Below are 24,022 nucleotides of genomic sequence, written 5' to 3'. Positions count from 1 at the left end.
AAATTCTTTATTTCTAATATTTGTTTAATGTATTTTTATAATTACTCTAGAAATAATCTGGAACTTTAGTCCAAATTATTAAATTTTCTTTCTTAGTACACAATCTCGTAATTCAGAGTTATTTAGAATTAGCTAAATTTTACTGGTCTCTGCTCACTGTAAGTGGTTTCTTGTGTTCCATATCTTCTCATTTCTTGAGTTATTTGTTTTTGTTTCTTTTTCTGGAGCACTTCCTTAAATAACTTTTTTTCAGGAATAGCACATAAATAGTATAATTTCTAAGCCTTTGTTTATCTGAAAATGCCTTTTTTGCCTTTCACACATGAATGAAAGTTCAACTGGATGGTTAGAGATTCTAGGGTCATAGTTCCTTTAGAACTCTTAAAGCAATACTTGTAGCATTTTGCTTTTCAGATAAGTTGCTACCAGTAAGAAACTTTTTTTTTTTTCATTTTCCTGTAAGTTTTTTGCTTTTTGTAGCATTTCACCTTCACCCTGGGAAATCAGAAATGTGAGTCAGCCCTTCAGTCTGACTGTTCAGAAGGTTTTTCACTGGTTCAGGAAACCTTCTGGGTCTGTATTATTAATTTTGGTATGTTTCTCTTCCCTCTGTTTTTGGCTTCTGGAGTTTATACTTTCTGGAGAGAGAGCAGTCCTTTCCCTCTACTTGCCATGTCTTTCTGAGTCCCTCCTTTTGTTTTGTGTGAGTTAACCTTCTTGTGCACTGACTGCCTTTTCAAGAGTGTCCATGCTTCTATTTACGTGGTTTCCATTGAATTTTTACTCTGCTCATTTTTAATTTCTAAGATTGATGATCCAGTTCTCTGATTGGCTTTCCTCATAGCAGTCTACTCACATTAAAGCACTGCCCTCTTGAATCTCACTGAGAAATCAAAGCAGACTTTTTAAAAAAGTTCTCCCTCTTTGCTAAATTAATTTACCAAGGTCATGTGCTTGCCTTGCTTAGCTTTGCTTCCCTCTTTCATGCTGCTGGTTCTCTGCATATGTCCAGTGAGTTTTAATTGTTCATTCATGTACTTAAACTCACTAAAAGGCATATTAGAACCCTTTGGGCAGCCTTATCATAACATACACTGTGGGTCCCACCTATAAACCAGTGAATTTGGAATGTTCCATGTGAGGGCAGCATTGGGTTAAGATCTAGAGACACAGAGTCAGACAGAGGATCTGTGCTTGAATCTTGGCTCCACTTCTTTCTAGCTTACCAACTTCTGGTCCCCATCAGCTCCTGAGGTGGTCCTCTGAGAGCACACAGGGCTGGTAGGAGGCACTGGACAAGCCGGGGTAGCATGTGTGCCTTCTGAACCTTGAACAGCTCTACCCATGACTCTGAACCCTCTGTCTAAGTCCATTCCCTTGCCCCACGTCCATGTCCCTGGTTCCAGGGAGGAGCACCTGCCATCTTTGTAACAGCACTCTGTCATCACACTAAAGCTATTTATATATCTGAAAATATTTTGTATGCCTGACCCTTGCCTTTTTACGACCCTTGCACACCCTTCTCTCTTCCTGCTCCGTGATTTCTTTATGATTCAGAATATCACCTAAATGATGCATCAAATGGTCATACCCAACAGCTTGGAACTAAGGACCCTGTAGTTCTTCTAGGAAAAGCAGACCCAGCTTTAATTTCATTCTAAATGTTCTTGAGTGTGTTTGATATGTTTTTGTTGGTGGTCAGTCACTAAGTCATGTCCAACTCTTTGTGACCCCATGAACTGCAGCACCTCAAGCTTCCCTGTCCTTCACTCTCTCTCGGAATTTGCTAAAACTCATGTCCATTGAATTAGTGATGCCATCCAACCGTCTCATCCTCTGCCACCTGCTTCTTTTGTCTTCAGTCTCTCCCAGCATCAGGGTCTTGTATTTTCCAATGAGTCAGCCAAAGTTTGGTATCTACCCCACTACTACCCCAGCATGGTCAAGCATAGAAGATGACACTAATTTCCCTCAAACCGAGAATTTGAAATTAACCAGTGGATAATAGTGATGCCCCCACCCTTGTGGCCTCTCTTTTTGGGGGTCACATCTTTCAGGAGCACCTTCAGCATTATCTCTTCCCCCCCCATATCTGAAATTGTAATTCTTCTGAAACATCTAAAGTAAAGTAGCTTCTCCCTCATGAAATAGCTGCTGCTCTGCTAAGTCGCTTCAGTCGTGTCTGACTCTGTGCGACCCCATAGACGGCAGCCCACCAGGCTCCCCTGTCCCTGGGATTCTCCAGGCAAGAACACTGGAGTGGGTTGCCATTTCCTTCTCCAATGCAGGAAAGTGAAAAGTGAAAGTGAAGCCGCTCAGTCGTGTCCGACTCTTAGCGACCCCGTGGACTGTAGCCTACCAGGCTCCTCCCTTGGGATTTTCCAGGCAGGAGTACTGGAGTGGGTTGCCATTGCCTTCTCCAATGAAATAGCTGAGGACCTTCAAACTGAGACAGTAAGCTCAACTGCCATTTTAGAGTTAGGGTTCCATACCACCTGTCCCACTCTGGGGCCCCAGTTTGTCAGATGGCTACACCCTGCTTTCCCATTAAAGAGAACATTTATTCAACAGGTTACTTTTTGATCATTAAGCCTAAGCACCTCTTCCATTTGAGGTTGTGGCCTCTCCTATAAGTGTAAGGGTAGAGGGAATGGGAAGTGTGATAAATGAGTGCTCATTTACCAATAGTAAAGGCCATACGGTCCCCAGTGATGGAGTCTCCATGCCGGTGACCTCATCGAGTGCCACGTGGGGTACTTCAGGGGCATCTCTCGTACGTAGGGTCAAACCCACGTCCAAACCCAGGCCCAGCTCTGCGTGACCTCACACTGCCTGCCTCTCCATCGTATCTCATTCTGTCTCAGTTATTTTTGCCATCCTGGCCTCTCCTGTTTTCCAAACAGGCCAAGCCCTTTCCTAGCTCTGTATCTCAAAGAACTCTCTTTAGAATGTTTCCTATCTAGCGCCTTACACGGGGCTCCATATCCTCTGTGGGTCCCCACTCATAAGTTACCTCCTCCGAGTCCTCCCAGACCCCTCCAGGTGAAACCACCAGCCCACTGCTTATCTCAGCAGCTACCCCTCCTCGTGTCCTCCTGTTCATTTTTTTCATATACTGTCTGCCTCCCCAGTAGAACCTAAGTTCCATGGTGGCAGTGACACTTTTCTCTCTTAGTATCTGTGTCCCCAGCACCTAGAACAGTGCTTTTGCTCAAATATCTTATGCATGAATGAATAAACAGTTGAATGAACTCCCACAATAGTATTATAAGCTCTAGATACTTTTTAAATCCTTTTGTGGATGAGGTTCAGAAAAGTTGAGTAAATTATCCCCAGTTGTATACAGCTAGTGATTGAGACTCAAGTCTTCGGGGCCTTCTGACTCCAAAAACCATCCTACAGACACAGAAGCTAATGACAGAGCCTCAGCCAGAAGTAGGCTCCTGATTGCTGTGTTCAGGGCTCTTTCTCCACAGTGGTTTTCCAGCTGTAACTCATGAACAAAAAGGGGACTGAGGAATCCGTTCTTTTTAGCCTTTTACAGTTCATTCCCTCCCCAGCCCAAGTGGTAGATCTAAATATGATACCATATTTGTCTTGGGAGTATTTAAACCTAAAACAGAGCTACCCTTGTGGTTTGTCTCTTTTGGGGTCAAATCACAATGCAAAAGAATTATTTCTGCTGAGGGCTGAAGGAAAAACTTTCCAGGTGAGAGGAGGACAGACGCAGCCTTTCCCCAAGGATTTGTCTGGGCAGAAAAGCTGCTGGAATTCTCTTCTGACCCTCCATGGCCCAGAACTGGGACCTGCGCTGAGTAGAGTCTGGAGTTGGTGTTCTTCAAGAAAGAGGCAGGACCAAGTAAGCCAAGTATCTTCACTCAACGCTTCCTTTCAAAAGTGGAGTTTGCCAGAACACTGATCTCATAGCCCCCTCTTGTGGCCATGAGGTGTCACTGCAGCCTCTTTCCACGTTATGAAAGTAGAGGCTGGCTTTTACAGCATGGTTGCCAACAAAGGTCCGTCTAGTCAAAGCTATGGTTTTTCCAGTGGTCATGTATGGATGTGAGAGTTGGACTATAAAGAAAGCTGAATCCTGAAGAATTGATGCTTTTGAACTGTGGTGTTGGAGAAGACTCTTGAGAGTTCCTTGGACAGCAAGGAGATCCAACCAGTCCATCCTAAAGGAAATCAGTCCTGAATATTCATTGGAAGGAATGATGCTGAAGCTGAAACTCCAATACTTTGGCTACCTCATGCAAAGAACTGACTCATTGGAAAAGACCCTGATGCTGGGAAAGATTGAAGGCAGGAGGAGAAGGGGACGACAAAGGATGAGATGGTTGGATGGCTCACCAACACAACGGACATGAGTTTGAGTAAACTCTCGGAGTTGGTGATGGACAGGGAGGCCTGGCGTGCTGCGATTCATGGGGTCACAAAGAGTCGGACATGACCGAGCGACTGAACTGAACTCCCTTCCTTTGGCAGAGCTTCTGTCTCCTGCAGGTGCTGTGGACACCCCAAACACCCTTGGAGGAAGCTCCCCACCATGTTCATATGTCTTTTTCCCCTGAGGTCAGAAGTCCACTGCCCAAACTCAAAAAGAGGAATAGCTACATTTTGATTCCTAAGGCAGTGTTGTGCTCTGGAACAGAGAAGCCAGTTGGATATTCAGGGAACAGAGAACACCAGGAGATCTGTTCAAGGGTCCTCAAATGGAAGTTAGGTCCACTAACTCCAAGCCTCATCGTGTCTGACAACTGCCAGACAGACAGGCTTTTGAGGGTTGGTCCCAGAGCTGTCCACCTCCCTTCCTGTCAGGGCCATGTGTCCACCTTCCTTCCTGTACCAGGCAGGTCAGCATTTATTATACTTGGCCTTATGTGTAAAGCACAGTGAACTAGACTCTGCTGACTCTGCTTAACGTTCTACCCATAAAATATATAAAAGCAGATGCATTCCTGTCTCGCAGGACTATTAGGAGGATTGAGAGAATTTATGAATAAAGGATCTACCACAATGCCTGGGACACAGGCCTTGAATAAAAAGCAGCTACTTTTAAAATGAATGCTGTTTTCTTAACAACTCTGTTTTTCTACCACATCTGCCTTCCTGTTCCCTGCTTCCCCCTCCCCCTATATATATATATATATATATATATATTCATTCATTTTCTCTCCTGTCTCAATTTTGTTTTAACTCCTCTATTCTCCATCACTCCATTCCTTCTAAGATTCTCTGGGAGCTCAGTGATCTGACTTCCCCAGGAACACCTTTGCTTGTTTGGACTAACTCTTGGACTTGGCCTGGCACCCTCTAGGCCTTTAATCCACGGTTCATAATTCCTCAGCAAAGAGAAGCCACTGGCCCTCCCTCTCTGCCTGAGGTTAGGTTAGAAAGTGTGAGTGCATGCTCCCTACCCTGGTGGGTTCCTGGGAAGCCCAGAGCTTGGCTCCACCAGGGAAAGCAGCAGAGATCTGAGCTGCAGAGGGATGTGCCTTCAGGGCTGCGCAGCGGTGTGCTGGGAGCCAGGGTACGTGTGGGCGTCTTGCCTCCCTGAGTTTGGTGAGCGGCCTCGCGGGCCCCACTGACTGAATGTTTCTCTCCTGCTGCAGACCCACTCCGGATATTTCTCCAGCTTGTACCCCCCTCACCAGTTTGGCCCGTTCCCGCATCATCACTCTGTAAGTGCCCACAGTTTAGTTCCATCCGCCACTCGTCCCTCTCCTGTAGCCAGTGCCACACAGTCCTTGGCAGACTGACCAGGCATGCTCACGGTGCACATGCTGTGCCCCGCGGTTGCAGGCTGTCCTGGGAGCGACACGTCACAGAGTACCAGCACAGGACGACCCGGCACTTGAGCGCACGGGAGGATGCTCCGTCAGCATCCCGTTTGTGCTCACAGACCCCACAGGTGGCTGGAAGCTGGTGTGGGGAAGGGCGGGGAGGTGATCAGCAGTCCCATTAGGAGGTGAGGCTGGGCTAAAGAACAGTCTCCAAAGTTCTTTAACAAAGTCTAGCAGGTGGGCTGTGTCATTCCCACAGGCCTCCAAGGACAGGGACTGCAAGGGCCCCCAACGCCCTTGCCCATGTCTCTCTAGGTTGTCCTGTGCAGCCCAGTCAGAACAGGTTTAATCAGTCTCATTGTGAACCATCGCCCCTGCAACATCTGCTCCTGCCAAGGATGGGGAGGGCAGCTCTGCATTCCCACCCACAAAGTGCCTCAGGCGCGGTATGCTTATGAGCTGTTGATTCCTTGGAAGAAGACACAGAAGGGATACTCACGTTTGAACTTCACAGAAAGCCTGTGAACAGGCAGCTTGCTGGGACCAGGGAATTCAGAGATGCTCGAAAGAAACTTGTACTCTGGTTGTAGGGTAGTTATTAATAGTACGGCCACTGTTCAGGTTCATCCCTCCAGCTTCCCACCTGCAGTGCCCCAGGCAACAAAGAATCCCATGTTGCACCCCGCCACTGGTCTGGGGAGGCAGCCCACAGGGGAATGATGGCATCTGTCTTGTCTTGTCCTTCCAGTATCCGGAGCAGGAGATTGTCAATCTGTTCATCCCAACCCAGGCCGTGGGGGCCATTATCGGGAAGAAAGGAGCGCACATTAAACAGCTGGCCAGATTCGCCGGGGCCTCCATTAAGGTAAAGCTGCTCTTGAACAGCCGTCTGTGTCCCACCGTCTTCCACCCCCCCCCACCACCACCTACTCCATGTCCCTTATTCCTTCTGTCCGTCCTGGGGAACTCTTGCACCATCTGCAGAATCCTGGAACCTGCCTGCAGCACTGTTTCCATATGTACTCATGTTTTCCTCTCTCCTTTTTTTGTTCAACTAACAAATGAATTAGGAAAAAAAAATACTAGTAATACATAAGCCAACCTAGTCTTCCTTGGGCTACCACTGTCCTCCTCTCCTCAAGATGAAGCAGAGGATTCTCCCAATTGAAGGGACTGTGGGCCTGAGGGAAATGATCATTTATACTCAGCAGTTGTCATTGCTTGGCATTGGCACCCCACTCCAGTACTCTTGCCTGGAAAATCCCATGGACGAAGGAGCCTGGAAGGCTGCAGTCCATGGGGTCGTTAAGAGTCGGACACAACTGAGCAACTTCACTTTCACTTTTCACTTTCGTGCATTGGAGAAGGCAATGGCAACCCACTCCAGTGTTCTTGCCTGGAGAATCCCAGGGACGGGGGAGCCTGGTGGGCTGCCGTCTCTGGGGTCGCACAGAGTCGGACACGACTGAGGCCACTTAGCAGCAGCAGCAGTCAGTGCTTTGATGCCTTAGTTAGTCTCCACTTCAGAAACCCCTGAACTTTGAAACAAAACAGTTTGAATGAAAAGCTCTTTGAAAAGCAGTGATGAAACCATAGACAAAAGCTGGTGACAAAGCCTGAGATGCAGCCTGGACACTGAGCAGAGGGGTCAGGGAGGAAGGCCCCTTGATTCACGCAGCGCCCGAGCTCCGAGGTCGCTGCAGTTCCATACCCACATCCTGCCTCCCAGAGCATAACGGGAAGAGTCGTCAGAGAAACTGAAAGGGGAGGATTATTCGGCCCTGGTCCTGCTCCAAGCCCGGCTATCAGCGCTGACTCACGGGCAGAATGCTGAGCACGTCCCAAGCCTCATGAAACACTTTCGGAAACAGAGTTTCCGTTGTTACGTAAAATAATTCGCTGCCATGGGACAACCCGGAATTCCGAACAAGAAGTCTCATGACTTGGAGAGAAAGAATGCTTACACTTTCTCCCCAAGAAGAGCTGGAATTTCTCCCACAGCAAGTGTGCTGGAGGAAGAAAAAACCTTGAGTGGTACAGAACAAGGACTGCAGTGAGACTGTGACAGAATGTTATGTAGGTAAAGCATTTTCCCTCACGGCCCTGTCGGTCTCACCCACGAAGTGCACAGACTGGAGGAGAGCCCGAGGGTGGAGGGTGACCAGTAGCAGAGCAGCTAGAGCCTTTGCACCCAGCAGGCTTGTTGCAGGTGAGACCCAGCCCAGGTAGCACAGGCTGTGCTGGGCCCACCCTCCATGTGGGACAGGTAGGGTGTGGACAGCCACTGTGCTGGCTGCATACTGAGAGGTCGGGCCCTGTGGTCTGAGATGCAGTGCAAGAGACAGAAACAATTTCAACTAGAAGGGACTTGAAGAACTGTCTCATTAAATCCTATTTCCACTGAGAAAAGTGAGTTGGAAAGAGGGAACAGGCCACAGCAAGGCTTAGATAGCAGCTCTGCTGACTTGTAGGCTACGGGGCACCTCCTGGGGCGACTGCAGCAATGACTCTCCACTTGCCCTTGCCCCTAAGGAACCAGGGCCCAGTGTTTGGTTGACATGTCGACGGCCACAAAGCTAAAGCCTATGAGAGCCGAGATTGGACCAGGCTCTCCTGTCTCTGGTCCAGTGTTTTCTCACTATAGCACTCTGAATGCTCGACCAGTCATTCCAGCAAGCCTTCAGGAAAGTAGAGAAGGATCGACCCCTTGGACTTCCCCTGAGCCTCCCCATAGTCGCTCGGTATCCCAGCAGCATTGAGTGGTAGTGTGACTTCTGTGCTGGACAGAGACCACGGGGCTGGGCCAGGAACAGAATGGGCTCTGGCTCTCTAGAGCAGCAGGAGAGAGAAGAAACCAGGGAAGCCAAGCATTTGCGAGACATATTTCCTACTTCTTAAAATTGATCTGGTTTTTGCTAGTTTTATCTTGACGGGTCTCTGACAGCATGTCTCTAAAGGTGATGATCTCGCCTGCTCTGGAGAACCACTCCCATCCTGCCCTGCTGGTCTTGAGGCCACGCCTAGAGGCACATCGATGCTGCCGGGGCAGGGGCCAGCCTTACACTAACGTGTGGGAGCACAGTGCTGGAAGGTGGTGGGCTGAGTTGGGACTGTGTGGTACACGTAAGAGATGCTTCCGTCACAGGCGAGAGCGGAGACCTCATCACCTGCTCAGCCTGCGGAGCCTCTCGATGGCGGGTTTAAGAATGTCACACAGAACTCCCAGTCCCCACTCCAGCCCTGCTCACCCGTGATCTTGATGATCACCCCATCTTTCTGTGTCTCATCTGCTTCAGTCATAGAATGGGGTCCTCATCACAGAGCTTCTGGGGTGTTTGCCTGCAGAGTGCCATTCCAGAAGTGGGGCTGCACACGTGTGGCTCTCAGTGCCAGGCTGGGCTGGGAATGCCGGGTAGAGGACAGATGACTTTCTTTCAGAATTGGAGCAAGGTGGCTGTGAGAACTGATCGGGTCAACACGATGGGGGAATTAGCCTTTCTCAGTTTGGGTGGATAAGAGCTGGGAACCACTGTGCCCATGCTTTGTCACTCTCATTCACCCTTGCACACAAGGAGCGGATTTAATGCCACCTATGGATCTATGGGCTTCCCTGGTGGCTCAGAGGTTAAAGCGTCTGCCTGCAAGGCGGGAGACCTGGGTTCAATCCCTGGGTCGGGAAGATCCCCTGGAAAACGAAATGGCAACCCACTCCAGTATTCTTGCCTGGAGAATCCCATGGACAGAGGAGCCTGGTAGGTTACAGTCCACAGGGTCACAAAGAGTCGGACACAACTGAGCGACTTCACTCCACTATGGATCTAGAAGTAGAGACAGGGGTTCCCGCCAGTGATCTTTTTTTTTTTTTTTTTAAGATTTTTTTTCTTTTTTTGATGTGGACCATTTTTAAAGCCTTTATTGAACTTGTTCCAATGTTGCTTCTGCTTTATGTTTTGGTCTTTTGACCACAAGGCATGTGGGATCAGCTCCCTGACCAGGGACTGAACCTGCACCCCTGCACTGGAAGGTGAAATCTTAACCACTGGACTGCCCCCTCACCAGTGATCTGTGCTGCGGCCTGCTGGAGGCTCTCAGTCCCCTGGACACATCTGCGTTTTTTAGCTGAGGCTGCAGCCCTGAGGTTGGAGGCTGGCAGGCAGTCTGCCCACAGCAGAGGAAAGATCCTCCAAGAAGCTCTGATGGGTGACGAGTGTCTGACGTTCACCCTCATACCACTAAGTAGTCAGGGCCGGATCCTCCTTGAGGCCTCGAGAAGGGTCTCCCCTTCCAGAGTGGGCACAGGTCAGAGCAGGCCTTGGCTCTGTCTTCACAGCAAAGCTGGAAAAGTGACACGGGACCCTGAAGCCTGCAGATGCAGCCTGGCTTAGGACGTGTAGGGAGAAAAGTAAATTAAACCCTGTGGAGGTGGAGGTCTTTTGAAGGCAGCTTGAGACTCAGACACAGTGGTTCAGAGACGGTGACTTCAGACACACCCCGTTAGTGGTGCATCACATTCATGCTGAACAGTTCAGGTCAGTCTTGGGGATGGTGTCTCTGGACCGTGCATACAACCTCATGAGGTGCATTTGTGTACTAACCTGGCTCATCCTAAACACCCAGTGTACTTTTAACTCAGTTTAAAGTAACTTTACAGGAGTTCCCTGGTGGTCCAGTGGTTAGGATCCTAAGCTTCTACTGCAAGGGACATGTGTTCGGCCCCTGATGGGGAACTGAGATCTGAAAACTATGCAGTATGACCTAAATAAATAAAAGTAACTAATTTTGCTACAATGGGGAATATATAAAGAGGTTATAACCAAAAAATGTGTACTTGGTCCATCTTGAGTTGTGTTAATGTCAGACTGAGACTGAGCGCTAGGTTTCCAGCTTGCCAGGTTCAACCAGGTTCCACCTGTGGGGAGAGGTGGGTGTGCAGAGCACCCTGGACCCAGGTGTCCTCATGCTGCTCAGGCACCATCACAGTCCTAGGCACGCCTGCTCTAGTTCAGTTGCCACCAGCAGCCAAGAATGAGAGCCAAGAGGCCCTTTCCTGCAGACTGGCTCGACTGAACTCCTCTGTTGACCAGCCCTTCCAGCCCTTCCTCGCCTCTGGGCCCTGGGTGGGCTAGAGGGCTTCTTGGTGAAGAGGTTGGTCACTGCTGGGGTTGGGGGCAGGGATAGGCAGTAACTAGTAACCTGCTTCCCACCTGAATTTGATCCTGGGTACTAATGTCATTTCTCCTAAGACCCAGGGTGGAAGCAGCAGGCTCAGAGTCCCGGGTGCAAAGGCACGAGTCCCGTAATCTCTTGCTAGTAGGGGTGCCACCCACTTACACGAGGAGAAGGGGCGCAGGGAACAGCACCAAGCAGCAGCATCTCCCTCTTGCTTTGTGAACTGCAGATCGCCCCAGCAGAAGGCCCAGACGTCAGTGAAAGGATGGTCATCATCACCGGCCCACCTGAAGCTCAGTTCAAGGTCAGTGCCAAGAACCCCCTCAGTCCTGAGCGCAGGGCTGCCTGTTAGGGGCGCTGAGGACCTTTAGCAAGTGCAGCTGCCCCAGAGGCAGCTTCAGGCTCTTCTTTGGAGGCTCCATCCTATCTTCATTTCCCTTCCTGCAGTAGTCTCCGACCCACCCTGTCTTCCCCGCCTCCAGGCTGTGCCCTCTACATGGAGCCCTCCTTCCCTTCTCTCCTGTGAAAAGTGGACTGTCAGTGCCCAGTTCAGATAGCACCCCCGCAGGAACGTCTGATCCCTTGGCCATGGTTTTGAAGATGGAGCATAAACACAGGGTGTGAGGGGAAACAGCAGCTTGTTGGAAGTGTGCGGAGGCGTGCGTTCCTTTATTTCATACTGGAGGACAGTTTTCCAATGCTGTGTTAGTCTCAGGTGTTCAGTTACACACATGCATGTATCCATTCTTTCTCAGGTGGTTTTCCCACGTAGGTTATTACATAATGTTGAGCAGAGTTCCTTGTGCTATACAGTAGGTCTTTGTTGACATATGATAATCCCAAACTCCTAATTTATCTCCCCACCCCTAATTCCTCCCTTGGTAACCATGTTTGTTGTCCATGAGCCTGTTTCCTTGTTTCGTAAATAAGTTTACTTGTATCACTTTTTTAGATTCCACATATAAGTGATATCATATATTTGTCTCTGGTTTACTTCACTTAATATGATCATCTCTAGGTCCATCCATGTTACTGCCAGTGGTATTTATTCTTTTGTAAATGGGCTGAGTAACATCCCACTGTGTGTGTGTGTGTATGTGCATCACTTTTGGTTGGAGCCTTTAATCCTTTTACATTTAAGGTAATTATCAATATGTATGTTCTTATTGCCATTTTGTTAATTGTTTCGGGTTTGTTTCTGTAAGTCTTTTTTCTTCCCTTCCTCTTTTGTTCTCTCACAATTGATGACTATCTTTAGTGTTGCGTTTGGACTGCTTTTTCTTTTTTGTGTATCTATTATAGATTTTTTGGGTTTTACATAGCAGTCTTTATATACACAACACCGTTTAATAAAGTTGCTGATCTAATTTCAAATGCCTTTCCAATGTCCTGCATTTGTGCTCTCCTCGTGATGACTGCTTTTGATGCTGTATTTGTGTATGAATGGTTTCCCACCTTTACTCTATGTTTGTCTTTACTGGTGAACTTGCCCATTCATAATTTTCTTGTTTCTAGTTGTGGGCTTTTCCACCTAAAGAAGTTCCTTTAGCATTTGTTATAAAGTAGTGAATTCTCTTAGCTTTTGCTTATCTGTAAAGCTTTTGACTTATTCATTGATTCTGAATGAGAGCCTTGCTGGCTATCCTTTGTTGTAGGTTTTTCCCTTTCATCACTTCATTTTCTCAGGCCCTTTCTCTCTCTCATCTTCTTCTAGAACCCCTATAAAGTGAATGCTGGTACACTTAGCGTTGCCTCAGAGGTCTCTTAGACTTGCTCATTTCTTTTCATTCTTTATTCTGTTCCACAGTGTGATTTTCACCAGTCTCCCAACTCACTTATTCATTCTTCAGCATCAGTCCTTCCAATGAATATTCAGGACTGATTTCCTTTAGGATGGACTGGCTGGATCTCCTTGCAGTCCAAGGGACTCTCAAGAGTCTTCTCCAATACCACAGTTCAAAAGCATCAATTCTTTGGTGCTCAGCTTTTTTTTATAGTCCAGGCCTCACATCCATACATGACTACTGGAAAAACCAAAGCTTTGACTAAATGGACCTTTGTTGGCAAAGTAATGTCTCTGCTTTTTAATATGCTGTCTAAGTTGGTCATAACTTTTCTTCCAAGGAGAAAGTGTCTTTTAATTTCATGGCTGCAGTCACCATCTGCAGTGATTTTGGAGCCCCTCAAAATAAAGTCTGTCACTGTTTCCATTATCTCCCCATCTATTTGCCATAAAATGATCAGACCAGATGCCATGATCTTAGTTTTCTGAATGTTGAGTTTTAAGCCAACTTTTTCAATCTTCTCTTTCACTTTCATCAAGAGACTCTTTAGTTCTTCACTTTCTGCCATGAGTGTAGTGTCATCTGCATATGAGGTTATTGATATTCCTCCCAGCAATCTTGATTCCAGCTGTGCTTCATCCAGTCCAGCGTTTCTCATGATGTACTCTGCATATAAGTTAAATAAGCAGGGTGACAATATACAGCCTTGATGTACTCCTTTCCCAATTTGGAACCAGTCTGTTGTTCCATGTCCAAGTCTAACTGTTGCTTCTTGATCTGCATACAGATTTCTCAGGAGGCAGGTCAGGCAGTCTGCTTTTCCCATCTCTTTCAGAATTTTCCACAGTTTGTTGTGATCCACACAGTCAAAGGCTTTGGCATAGACAATGAAGCAGAAATAGATGTTTTTCTGGAACTCTCTCGCTTTTTTAATGATCCAACGGATGTTGACAATTTGATCTCTGGTTCCTCTGCCTTTTCTAAATCCAGCTTTAACATTTGGAAGTTCACAGTTCACATACTGTTGAAGCCTTGCTTGGAGAATTTTGAGCATTACTTTACTAGTGTGTGAGATGAGGGCAATTGTGTGGTAGTTTGAGCATTCTTTGGCATTGCCTTTCTTAGGGATTGGAATGAAAATTGACCTTTTCCAGTCCTGTAGCCACTGTTGAATTTTCCAAATTTGCTGGCATATTGAGTGCAGCACTTTTAGGGTTTGAAATAGCTCAACTGGAATTCTATCACCTCCACTAGCTTTGTTCATAGTGATGCTTCCTAAGGCCCACTTGACTTCACATTCCAGGCTATCTGGCTCTAGGTGAGTGATCACATCATTGTGGTTATCTGGGTCATGAAGATCTTTTTCGTATAGTTCTTCTGTGTATTCCTGCCACCTCTTCTTAATATCTTCTGCTTCTGTTAGGTCCATACCATTTCTGTCCTTTATCGAGCCAATCTTTGCATGAAATGTTCCCTTGGTATCTCTAATTTTCTTGAAGAGATCTCTAGTCTTTCTCATTCTGTTGTTTTCCTCTATTTATTTGCACTGATTACTGAGGAAGGCTTTCTTATCTCTCCTTGCTATTCTTTGGAACTCTGCATTCAAATGGGTATATCTTTCCTTTTCTCCTTTGCCTTTCACTTCTCTTCTTTTCACAGCTATTTTTAAGTCCTCCTCAGACAACCATTTTGCCTTTTTGCACTTCTTTTTCTTGGGGATGGTCTTGATCCCTGCCTCCTGTACAATGTTATGAACCTCTGTCCATAGTTCTTCAGGCACTCTATCAGATCTAATCTCTTGAATCTATTTCTCATTTACACTGTATAGTCACAAGGGATCTGATTTAGTTACCTGAATGGTCTGGTGGTTTTCCCTACTTTCTTCAATTTAAGTCTGAACTTGGCAATACGTTCAGGATCTGAGCCACAGTCAGTTTGTTTTTGCTGACTGTATATAGTTTCTCCATCTTTGGCTACAAAGAATACTATCAATCTGATTTCGGTATTGACCATGTGGTGATGTCCATGTGGAGAGTCTTCTCTACCTTCAGGTAGATTGCCTGTCTCGATTTCATTTAGTTGTTGTTCTTGGGTTTTATCTTGTTCCTTCTTCTGGAACATACTTCTCTGCTGTCTCATTGTGTATTTGTGGTCTCCCTTCTGTAGGCTGCTGGATTGTAGTTCTTGCTTCTCATGTCTGCCCCCTGACGGGTGAGGTTGGTTCAGGGGTTTGTACAGGCTTCCTGGTGGTAGTGACTGGTGCCTGCCAGCTGGGGGATGGGGCTGGCTCTTGTCCCTCTTGTGGGCAGGGCCATGTCAAAGGGCATGTCTTGAGGTGCCTGTGGACTCAGGACAGCTTTAGGCATTGTGTCGGTTGATTGCTGGGGCTGTGTTCCCAGCCTGTTGGTTGGCCTGAAGCACTGGAGCTTGCAGGCTATTGGGTGCGGCCAGGTCTCAGTACCAAATGGTGACCTCCAGGAGAGCTCACATTGAGGAATATTCCCGGGGGCCTCCACTACCAGTGTCCTTGCCCCACAGTGGGCCACAGCCAATCCCTGCCTCTCCAGGAGACTCTCCAAAACCTACAGGTAGGTCTAACTGGGGCTCCTGTGGAGTCACTGCTTTGCCTTGGGTCCCAGGGCACATGAAGCCTCGTGTGCACCCTCCAAGAGTGGAGTCTCTGCTTCCCTCAGTCCTGTGGAGCTCCTGCACTCAAGTGCCTCTGGCCCTTCAAAGCCAAATGCTCTAGAGACTCCTCCTCAGGATGCCAGACGCCCATCTGGGGAGCCTGGCGTGGGGCTCAGAACTCTCACTCCTCTGGGAGAACCTCTGCAGTATAATGAGTTTCCAGTTTGTGGGTGGCCTGGTGGGTATGGGATTTGGTTATATCGTGACAGCACCCTTCTTGCCATCTTGTTGTGGCTTCTTTGTTTTCGGATGCAGATTATCTTTTTGGAAAGGTTCCAGTCTTTTTGTTGATGGTTGTTCAGCAGTTGGTTGTGATTTTGGTGTTTTCGTGAGAGGAGGTGAGCTCAAGTCCTTCTGTTACTACTCTCTCAGCTGTCTCCCTTCTCCTGCAGTATTTTGTTTTTACCTTTTCACCCCTAGAAAAATTACAAATTGAGTTTTCTAAAAGAAACATATTTATAAAATATAATTCATATTAAAAATATTTAAAATGTGTCTGAGAAAAAAATTAACACATGTATAAATGTTCAAGAACAATAGTCCTTCAACTCATAATGGATAAACAAAATGTGGTATAACGACGTAATAGGATATCAGTCAGCCATGAAAAGAGTGAAATTCTGACGCGCACTACATCATAGGTGAGCCTAGAAAACATTCCATCCAGTGAGAGAAGGAAGACACAGCGGGCCACATATGGTATATTCCATTTATGTGAAACATCAGAAAAGGCAAATCCGTGCAGATAGAAGTACTTTAATGGTTGCCAGGGACTAGAGAGGAGGAACTGGGACTGTCTGCCAATAGGCATGGGTTTTATCTGGGGGAATGGGATAGAAACATTCTGAATAGTGGTGGTGGTTGCACAACGTAATGAACGTCCTAAAAACCACTGGAGTGTACACTTGAAAGGGCAGAATTTTAGGTTATGTAAGTTCTATCTCAGTTTTTTTTTTTAATCCTTTTAGGGGTTTCCCTGGCAGTCCAATGGTTAAGACTCTGTGTTACCACTGCATGGGGCACAGGTTTGACCCCTGGTCAGGAAACAAATCTCATATGCTGAGCAGTGCAGCCATTAAATAAATAAATACTTTTTAAGTTCTTCAAATTTTAAATAGAACAATAAGCTCTTGGCTACACTACCTCTGGAGTTAGGTATCAGAAAGCAAATCCTGTCACCACCACCCTTGCCTCCATCCTTTAATAACAGACTTATGAACATACTATGGGTGGGAGGAAGTTAAGAATTCCCTGAACAAATTCATTCAAGCAAATATTTATAGGTGCTCAGGATACAAAGACTACAGGTAGTTCCACCCTGTCCCTGCACACAGAAAGCTCCCTGTGCGATCGTGTGCAAACCTGAAGACACAGGAGTGTCTATGCATGTCTGCAGGGTGCACTTGTTGGGTGTGGAAGGCGTGTGCCCACCGGGTCTGAGCCAGCAGAGCGGGCCCTGGTGAGCATGGGGCCGGGGTTGTGCCATGCCTTGGACTCACCAGTTCCCACAGCAGTGCTGCTAAAGCAGGTTGACATGTCTTGCTCTCTCAGGCCCAGGGGCGGATCTTTGGGAAACTGAAAGAAGAAAACTTCTTTAACCCCAAAGAGGAGGTGAAGCTGGAAGCCCACATCCGAGTGCCCTCCTCTACAGCCGGCCGTGTGATCGGCAAGGGCGGCAAAACCGTGAGTGTGCTCTGAGCTGGCTTCATCTCCTGGCCTGACTTCCCTCAGACTGGCACCCCTGACTCTCCTGGGACAAAAATGTAATCTGCATCATCCCAAGCTGAGGGCCTCAGATCCACAGTGCTGAGCCAGACCCCGAGAAACCAGGGTCCTGAGTCCAGACACGCTGCATCTAGGCTACACACTGGGAAGTGAAGACAGGGAGCCACCTCCTGCCCCTGTAAACCCACACACACAGCAGCGGGAAAGAGTAGGGAGCAGAGTTCCACCCAGGTCCTCAGACATGCCTTGGAGACTGCAATGAAGTGAGTCACACGTTTTTTGGTTTCTTCCTCCACAGGTGAATGAACTGCAGAACTTAACCAGTGCAGAAGTCATCGTGCCTCGTGACCAAACACCAGATGAAAATGAGGAAGTGATTGTCAGAATTATCGGGCATTTCTTTGCCAGTCAGGTACCTGTGCTGTGAGCGTCCAGTCTCTCCTGCTAATCTCTTTTCAAGTCTCTAAGCTCTTGGTGACCTGTCGGGTGGCCCCAGGCCCTGTGCACGCCCCTACCCTGACCCCCATGCACAGATGGAACGGGGCAGGGGCGACCACTCCTCAGCTTACTGCTGCTCTCCTAGCTCTGCTAGAGCAGGCTGAGGAAGGGCGTAGAGCTTTGGAATCAAGCGAGTACAGTTCAGCCTCTCAAATGCTGGACTGCGAGCTCTTGCGTTCCCTCATCCTCCTGACCAGGCCTCAGTCACAGCCTTTCCCTGCCCGGAGTCACTTACCAGGAAGTCCAAGGTCACCCTTGGACCCTGAGGACCAGCCTGGGTGCCACAATGACACTATTACAGGTTAAACACTCATCCCAGGAGACCCGTGTTTCTCTTTCCTCTCCTCTGCTGCACGACACCCCTCATTAGGACTCAGAGCTCCACACAGCTGCTGCTCGTCCAGGCAGAAGGGCCAGCCCCTCAGCATCATGTGACCTGGTTCTTTCTAATGCTTTGTTATGGATGGGGTGGGGGTGGGATAAAGCCGTCCAGTCCCAATCCTGAAGGAGCAGAGGCGGTCTCCACTGACACGGCAGGTGTGTCTGGGTTGTTAGCCCATGTTCCCAACGCCATGCTTTGCCAGGCCCTGTGATGCTGCTGCAGCCCCATGACCCACAGGCACCCTGAGACTCCCTACAGTCAGAGCCCGGCCACGCCACCCCTGTGGCTGTCCCCTCCCAGCCCTGGGCACAGGTCTCAATGGCAGGGCTCTCCTTGCAAAAGGAGCACCAGGGTGGGTGAGGGGGCAGGTGTGGGTTCATGTGTTTTCTCCACTTGTTCAGGGTGGAGTTAGTATCTGGGCCAGTTTCTCACTTTCTGCCCATGCCACTGACTGTCATATCCCCACTATATACCACACTCTAGGAAGGCGGGGGGGATGTTGGGGGGGCAGCATTGGACACTGGAGTGAGTGTAGCTGGGAGAGACGATGCTGTCTGACCTCTGCAGGGTCCTGAGTCACTGATGCCCTGGTTGTGGTTCCTGGGATCCCATTTTCTTACCTTCCACCTAGCAGCCTTGGAGTAGGGGTGGGGAACTCTGCCATTTTACTGAAATAGAGTCCAGATGACACTTCTCTGAGGTTACCACCTCCTCCCCCCAAGTCCCAAGCCCACTCCCCCACTCCCCTCTGCCTGTCCTCAGAACTGGGTTCCTTTTCTCCCCCCATCCCCTTCCTCTCCCTTGCTGCAGACTGCACAGCGCAAGATCAGGGAAATTGTACAGCAGGTGAAGCAGCAGGAGCAGAAATATCCTCAGGGAGTCGCCTCACAGCGCAGCAAGTGAGGCTCCCACAGGCACCAGCAAACAACGGATGAATGTAGCCCTTCCAACACCTGACAGAATGAGACCAAACACAGCCAGCCAGATCGGGAGCAAACCAAAGACCATCCTGAGGAATGAGAAGTCTGCGGAGGCGCCAGGGGCTCTGCAGAGGCCCTGAGGATCCGGGGGGCAGGAAGGGAGGCGGGAGGGCACTGTGTCGAGGCCCAGCCTCCCGCCTCCCCCGGGGCCTCTGCAGGCTTCGCAGCCATCCACTTCACCATCCACTCGGATCTCAACGCCCACCACGCTATCCCTTTTAGTTGAACTAACATAGGTGAACGCGTTCAAATCAAAGCAAAATTCACACCCTTTTCTTTTTGTGGAAAATTGTCTCTGTACATGTATGTACATATTAGAAGGGAAAGATGTTAAGATATGTGGCCTGTGGGTTACACAGGGTGCCTGCGGCGTTAATATATTTTAGAAATAATATATCAAATAACTCAACTAACTCCAATTTTTTTAAATCAATTATTAATTCTTTTTTCTTTTTCAAGAGAAAGCAGGCTTTTCTAGACTTTAAAGAATAAAGTCATCCTTTGGGAGGTCTAATGGTTTAGTAAGGAACTTCAAGGCCACCCACACAAAATTCACCTGGAGGGAAATCTCACCGAAAGGACACTCACAGCAGTTCTGGATCACCTGTGTATGTCAACAGAAGGGATACCGTCTCACTGAAGAGGAAACTCTGTCTCTCTTCATCCCTAACTCTCACACCCATTTCTCTTTGCTTCACAGGTTTTAAACTGGTTTTTGCATACTGCTATATAATTCTGTCTCTCTCTGTTTATCTCTCCCCCGTCCCCTCTCCCTCCCTGTCTTCTCCATCCCCATTCTTTTTAATTCCCTCATCCCTCTGTCTCAATTCCCATATCTACGCACCCCCCAGGCAAAGCAGTGCTCTGAGTATCACATCACACAAAGGAACAAAAGCGAAACACACAAACCAGCCTCAACTTACACTTGGTTACTCAAAAGAACAAGAGTCAATGGTACTTGTCCTAGCATTTTGGAAGAGGAAAACAGGAACCCATCAAACCAACCAAACAAACAAAAGAAAAATTCCACAAAGAAAGAATGTATTTTGTCTTTTTACATTTTGGTGTATAAGCCATCAATATTCAGCGAAATGATTTCTTTCTTTTTAAAAAAAGTATGGAGGAAAATAGCAATTTACACGAGGTCGTTGGCCCAGGGCGTTAAATTTACAGATTTTTTTAACGAGAAAAACACACAAAAAAAGCTACCTCAGGTGTTTTTTACCTCAGCACCTTGCTCTTGTGTTTCCCTTAGAGATTTTGTAAAACTGATAGTTGGAGCATTTTTTTATTTTTTTAATAAAAATGAGTTGGAAAAAAAAATATCAACTGCCAGCCTGGAGAAGGTGACAGTCCAAGTGTGCAACAACTGTTCTGAATTGTCTTCCGCTAGCCAAGAACCTATATGGCCTTCTTTTGGACAAACCTTGAAATTGTTTATTAAAAAAAAAAAAAGATGACAAAGAAAAACAGAGAGAGAAAATATTGGAGATGTCCTGAATTTCAATAGGGTACGCGCCATTAGGGCTTTTTGAGCTAAAGGATGAACATGTACTGGTTTATGTGAACAAGCCATTTTACCACCAGACTGCAATGCCAGTTTCCTCTACTGCAAACAGTGTTCTGTGACAAAAACAAAAACAAACAAAAAAAAGAAATATATCCAGCTAACCAGATCCTGGTGTCTCAGTCTCTTATTTTACTAAGTATCGCCCACCCCTAGGCATCAGCTGAGTCCTGCCTGAGGGGACTGTGGGGAAACGGGGGGGCATGTGCCGTCAGGCCAGGGAAACTGCACTGGGGAGGCCGGCTTCTCCGGGCCTGTCTCAGGGAGCAGCTACACGAGGTCAGTGGTGGTCAGACTGTGCTCCTCAGGCCAGCAGCATCAGTCTCACCTGGGAACTTGGAAATCCAGACTCTCGGGGTCCACCTTGAGCCAGAAATTCTGAGGGTGGACAGTGGGTGTTTCAGGGAGCTCTCTGGGTGACTCCAGTGTGCACTGAAGTTTGAGAACCACAGGACTAGAGGGCTGGATACTGACTGTGTAGTAACTATGTAAGGCCAACTCCTATCTTAAAGAAACTTTTAAGCCTGGCCAGGCAAAGAGCTTATTTTTGTGTGAGGGAAAAGAAGAGAGACAACATGCCTGGCAACGGAGAGGACAAGGTACTTGCTTCACCCCACCCCTCCACAGAAGCCCCGTGTTACGGATTTCAGGAGATTGGGTGTGTAGGCCTGAACATCCCTTCCATCCTGCTCAGCTTCTCTCCTACTCTGCCTATTCTCTCTGGAGAATCTCGCTTCCTCCAACACGGAGCCATGGAAAGGAAGGATGGCAGAGGCTGTTTGCAAATTAGAAGAGGACTCCAGCACAGAGGGAGAGCTTAAGAATATAGGAAAAAGGATCAGTAGAATAGTTAGATGTTTGGAGAGGTTTCAACAAAGGAAATGATATGCTATAGACAAGGCATTTTAACAGGACAGGAAGCAAGGGTGGAAACACTGGACTTCTAAGGGAAGCAGGGAAAGCGGATAACCTGGCATCAACTAGGATGTAAGTGACTCGGTGACTGAGTAGACAGAGGTTGGGTAAGGACTTAAGGAGTATGGAAAGCACTTGGCATAGTCTTATTCATGCACCCTGGGGAGGGACATTCATGTGAACGATGATGCGAGAAGCCCAGAACCTAAACTGTACATGCATGGAAATCTTTCACTGTCTTAAAGCCTAATGGAGATTTCTTTGACCTGCTAATATTTAACAACACTGCCACTGAGTCCCCTGATGTTTACTGTCAGTTGCTGCCTTTTATTTCCTCTCTACATTCCCCTTAAAGTGTTGGTGAATTAAAAACTTGAGACTTTACCATATGCGAGTTAATTTTCTCTTCTAGTTCACATCAGCCACATAAAGTCACTGTCTTTCTAGAAGCAACGAGTGCTCTTGTTCTGACTGATCTGGCCGGCAAGGATTGAAATCTCATGGAACAAAACAATATTCTAACTTGACCTTGATCCTTCTGTATTCTCTTGTAAAAGCAGGGGTCCAGGGTCCTTGGTTTGCTCCCATTTTAGGATCTAATCTTCTCTCTGGGATGTGGCTGACAATAAACAGTGAAGAATATCCCCATTTGCCTCCAAAAACTTCTGATGATCAGGGCAAACTCCATAAAACCAAACTCAATCTGATCCCTATCCCAGTTCAACCATTTCCAATATGAAAGATTGCCTGACTTCTGTGACTCCTGAATGTCCCTGACCCTCCAACAGCCATAAAACTACTTCCAGTCACCCTCACTGAATCTGGCAAAACCTATTCTCAACTCTACATTCACAGCACAGCAGTACTGGGAAAGGACTATTGGGGTAATTTGATCCACTTTCCTAATAAGGAGTAGTGTCCTTTAAACTCTTTGCAGTGCTCAGTCACCCACCAGTGAGGGGAACCATGACTTCTAAGGCAGACAGTTACGTCGCCACACAGCCTAGCTTCGTAGATCTGTCTTCTCCTGGTAGGGAATCTCACCCTACAACCATCACGTGCCGAACCTGCTCCACATTGCTTAGGACAGCCCCCTAATGCCTGGAGACAGCTGACAGCTGCCTTGCCCTCCCTTCTCTCACTTCCTTCAGTCATCCTTCATCTCTAGGACTTGCTTTCTCAGCTCTGAAAAATCATGTGAAGGAATACAGCCCCCAGCTCCTTCATCCTACGCCCTCGAAAGCCACAGCAACTGCTGATTAGCATGGTAGGCCTTGCTCAGCAAACAGAGCAAGAGGCTGTGAAGAAAGCTAACTAGGGTGCAGCTCGGCTCTGCTCTGGGGCAGGCTGAAGGCAGAAATGGGTGCCCCTTACCTTGTACCTGATCTTTACAGGTCTCACCTTCTCATCAGGAGAAAGAGAGCCCAGGCCCAGATATTTGCTCCCTGCTTGCCCAGTACACTAGCTACATAACTTTGTACACCTCATAGCCTCTTGGAGGCCTGTCTCCTCATCTAAAATAAAAGTTTGAACACAACAAAGTCTCTGATTCTGATGTATAAGAATAGACTTCCAAGTCAAAAATGGCCTCTATTTCTCATTAAACATCAAGAAAGAATAAAACAGACTCAACAAAAACAACTAAACACCAAAAAGCAAGGGAAATCAACAATAATTATAAGCTTTACAGAATTAGAATGGGAAACCTTCAATACACAGCATGGTCTAGTTTGACAGAATCACTTTTTAAAACGACAGGAAAATGCATATTTGCCATCTCCAAGATGGACCACCACTTCCCCTTCCCACTGGATGGATGCAGATGTGGAGGTGAGAGCCATGCTGGAGCTGGGACAGCATCTCAAGACACAAAAGCCAAGTGCCAAGGAAAGTTCTCATAATCATGTACGTGAGACAGAAAATCTGATCTTTCTTAAGCCACTGTTAATATGGCCTTTGTTATAGCAACAAACTAACCTCTTAATACAACCATGCAAAAACTAAAGATCTAGATTTGGCATATCTTTTGGATAGAACTAAAATTCTAATTGGATACAGACCCCCTTCCCTCCCAAAAAGTTACTTACAAAACAACAAACAGAAATAAAGCTAGTTTCATATATCTCTGTTCCACTACCAAAAGCCAGAGAGCAAGTTTTGAGGAGAAAAAGGGCCATGACTCAAGAATTTGTATACCCAGTCAAGTTCTCCATGTGTGAAAACTTCAGAAGAATTCCTATATGCAAGGATTCAGATAAGAGTACTCTGTATTTCTCTTGTAAATAAGTATATGAAAATGTTTCTAACTAAAAATGAAGCCAAATAAAACTCATGTTTAAACTAGATATGAGCAATGAAACCAATTAAATATTTAAGTTGTTGTAAATATAAATTTAGAGCTGAATTACAACTCCATTTAAAACTGAATTTAAATACCAAAAATTATCCTTGGAAAGGAAGCAAAATAGTTATCATCATAATAAAGTTCCAAAATACATATTTTGTTAACAAAGATCAAACGTGTGAAA

General features: G+C 47.1%; 1 protein-coding gene across 20 annotated transcripts in view; it reads left to right on the top strand.

Annotated features, from left to right (window-relative positions):
* IGF2BP2 (insulin like growth factor 2 mRNA binding protein 2) overlaps nucleotides 1–20,688 on the top strand; it is a 170,585-nt gene extending 149,897 nt beyond the window's left edge. For all 20 annotated transcript variants that reach the window (XM_086397923.1, XM_086397863.1, XM_086397826.1 and 17 more), the window contains 6 exons: nucleotides 5,616–5,684; nucleotides 6,535–6,651; nucleotides 11,185–11,259; nucleotides 16,979–17,110; nucleotides 17,451–17,564; nucleotides 18,843–20,688. In XM_086397923.1, coding sequence (XP_086254049.1) covers nucleotides 5,616–5,684; nucleotides 6,535–6,651; nucleotides 11,185–11,259; nucleotides 16,979–17,110; nucleotides 17,451–17,564; nucleotides 18,843–18,935 — 600 coding nt within the window. In that variant the 3' untranslated portion in view covers nucleotides 18,936–20,688. The remainder of the gene's footprint in view (nucleotides 1–5,615; nucleotides 5,685–6,534; nucleotides 6,652–11,184; nucleotides 11,260–16,978; nucleotides 17,111–17,450; nucleotides 17,565–18,842) is intronic.
* The last annotated feature ends 3,334 nt before the right edge of the window (nucleotides 20,689–24,022 follow it).

Source organism: Bos grunniens, chromosome 1 (assembly GCF_055505025.1).
Source record: "Bos grunniens cultivar Pamir isolate PY7600 chromosome 1, Bosgru_T2T1.0, whole genome shotgun sequence".
Lineage (NCBI taxonomy): Eukaryota > Metazoa > Chordata > Mammalia > Artiodactyla > Bovidae > Bos > Bos grunniens.
The sequence above is the reverse complement of the archived record's forward strand: the minus strand, read 5'-3'. Positions and strand labels throughout refer to the sequence as shown.